Below are 2,370 nucleotides of genomic sequence, written 5' to 3' on the forward strand. Positions count from 1 at the left end.
TCTGCAGGGTTGCAGTGAGGAGGTGTTCTGGCTCGTGATGCGAGTCTGCAGGGTTGCAGTGAGGGGGTGTTCTGGCTCGTCAGGTGAGTCTGCAGGGTTGCAGTGAGGAGGTGTTTTGGCTCGTCTTCACAGCTGCAGCAGCATGGGCCTGTCACACCAGAGCGTCTCCTGCCAACTGTCACAAACTAGTCCTCTTTGTTTTGCATCATGTAGTCAGCACAAACCAAACGTTTGTTTTCCGGAGTTGATCTGTGTGATGGTGTGAACTCCCGAGCAGCTGAGCTACAGTCGCTGTTCTTTCTTCCTAAGCTTCAATGGGAACTGCTTTCGCCCAGAATCTGCAGGAGACGACTTTGACTTTGTTTTGAAACAAATCCCGTCTTGGGGCAAAGCTGTGTCAGCTGGGGATCTGCCATGATGGGGGGGGAGGGGTGTGTGTGCCAGGGGTGGAGAGGGGGGTGTGCCAGGGGTGGGAGGTGACATTTGAGGTGTGAAGGATCAGGGAGGGATCACTGAAGCCTGGCGTTTCTCTGAGGGAGGCATTGATTTTGGCATGACTCAACGCGTGAAAAAAAAGTCTTAAAAGTCGGATAGGGGAGGGGAAGCTAGCTGAGGTTTGTGTGTGTGTGTGTGTGTGTGTGTCAGTGTGTGTGTTTGTGTGACTCAACCAGATGATTAGTGACAAGCTTCTCTCTGGGTGACCTTTCAAGTACTGCAACAGTTTAAGGGGGAATGAGCTTTTTCATCTGCTCCAGTGTGTGTGTGTGGTTGTGTGAATGTGTGTGTCTTTGTGCATCTCTTCCTGTGTGTGTCTGTCTTTGTGCCACTTGGTGTGTCCATCTGTGTGTTTGTGTCTCCCCCCTGCCTTCCTGTGTACCTTGACCTGTCTCTATCCAATAAAGTATGACCCAAAAAAAAGTATTCCCTGTGTTTCTCTTACAGTACGTACAGTTTGTCAGCCTGCTCTTAGTATCTTGGTCCTGCGTGTGATGCATGACAGTGTCTGTATCTGTGGTACTGTATAAACAATTACCGTACCTTATCTGGCCTACTTTGCTTACATGGAAATCAGACATTCATGAACTGGGCTGATATTGAAGAACTGGTTTGATCTCCTTCTTTTTCAGTTCTGGTGTGCCCTCCTCCCTGCTTTGGGGGAGTGGTGCACTGTTGTAATCCTGCGCTGGATCTGTTCTCCCTCAAACCAAGTCAACAATGATGATGAGCTCATCAGATTTGAGCCTGGAGCACGTCTGGCAGGCTTCTGCCTCTCTCTCTTTCTCCTGTCTCTCTGTCACTCCTCTTTCTCTCATTATTTATGTCTCCCTCCCTTTCTCTCCCTTTCTCTTTCTGTCTCGCTCTCTTATTTATCCCCCTTGACCTAATCCTCATAAATGACACCAGCTGTTTTACAGGACAAAGCTCTGCCTCTCTGCCCCTCAGAAACCACCTGGGGTCAAACACTTCCTCATAACACCCTGCCTCGCTCTCTCATTGGCTTGTAGCCTCAACTCGCAGCAGCCTCCAGGAACCTGGAGTGATGATGTCACACCAGTGTCCCCACCTCGACCACCGACCAGTAGAGCAGAGAGGAAGGATGTCAGATGATGATGGTCACTGTTAGTTGGATGACGCCAGAAAACAATGGACCTCCTCTCCTCTCCTCTCCTCTCCTCTCCTCTCCTCTCCTCTCCTCTCCTCTCCTCTCCTCTCCTCTCCTCTCCTCTCCTCTCCTCTCCTCTCCTCTCCTCTCCTCTCCTCTCCTCTCCTCTCCTCTCCTCTCCTCTCCTCTCCTCTCCTCTCCTCTCCTCTCCTCACCTCTCCTCTCCTCCCCTCACAGTAAGCTGAGTTGCAGTGTTGCTGGTCTACATAGTATCAATAAGCTATGAGGAGGTGGAGATGTGATACTATCTCTCTCTGGTGGAAGGTAACAGATGAGGGTCTCAGGTTGCAGTGATTGTCCTCATTCAGAACCCCGGAACTGCAACACACACACACACACAGACACATACACAAATGTGCACTTCACACACATTTGGCCAGCATACCTATGCATATAGTCTCATACACTCACACCAGTAGGGACAGAGTGAAGGCAGTCGAGGCTCCAGCATCGTGTGTGTGTGTAAGAGAGAGAGGTGTGTGTGTGTGTGTAAGAGAGAGAGGAGCGCAGGTTGTGAGATGTGGAAGCATCACTACACCCTGAAGAAGAGACTGGAGGTGGAGACAGGCCAGGTACAGCAGGTAGGATGACCTGATATCTGGTGTCTCTGAGGGACCCAGTCTACTGGCTGTGTGTGTCTGCTGTGATGAGGACTGTAGAATGTTTAAGAAGAAGTGGATTTTGAAGTGGATTTTGGTTCTATAGAC

At 50.3% G+C, this 2,370-nt stretch overlaps 1 protein-coding gene across 1 annotated transcript in view; it reads left to right on the top strand.

The window, feature by feature from the left end:
- Window positions 1-2,181: 2,181 nt before the first annotated feature.
- Window positions 2,182-2,370, top strand: part of LOC124472401 (chromodomain-helicase-DNA-binding protein 7-like) — an 18,242-nt gene continuing 18,053 nt past the window's right edge. Inside the window, exon 1 of the mRNA XM_047027194.1 lies at window positions 2,182-2,235. Within this exon, the coding sequence (XP_046883150.1) occupies window positions 2,182-2,235 (54 nt within the window). The remainder of the gene's footprint in view (window positions 2,236-2,370) is intronic.

The sequence above is a fragment of the Hypomesus transpacificus genome, chromosome 10 (genome assembly GCF_021917145.1).
Source record: "Hypomesus transpacificus isolate Combined female chromosome 10, fHypTra1, whole genome shotgun sequence".
Classification (NCBI taxonomy): domain Eukaryota; kingdom Metazoa; phylum Chordata; class Actinopteri; order Osmeriformes; family Osmeridae; genus Hypomesus; species Hypomesus transpacificus.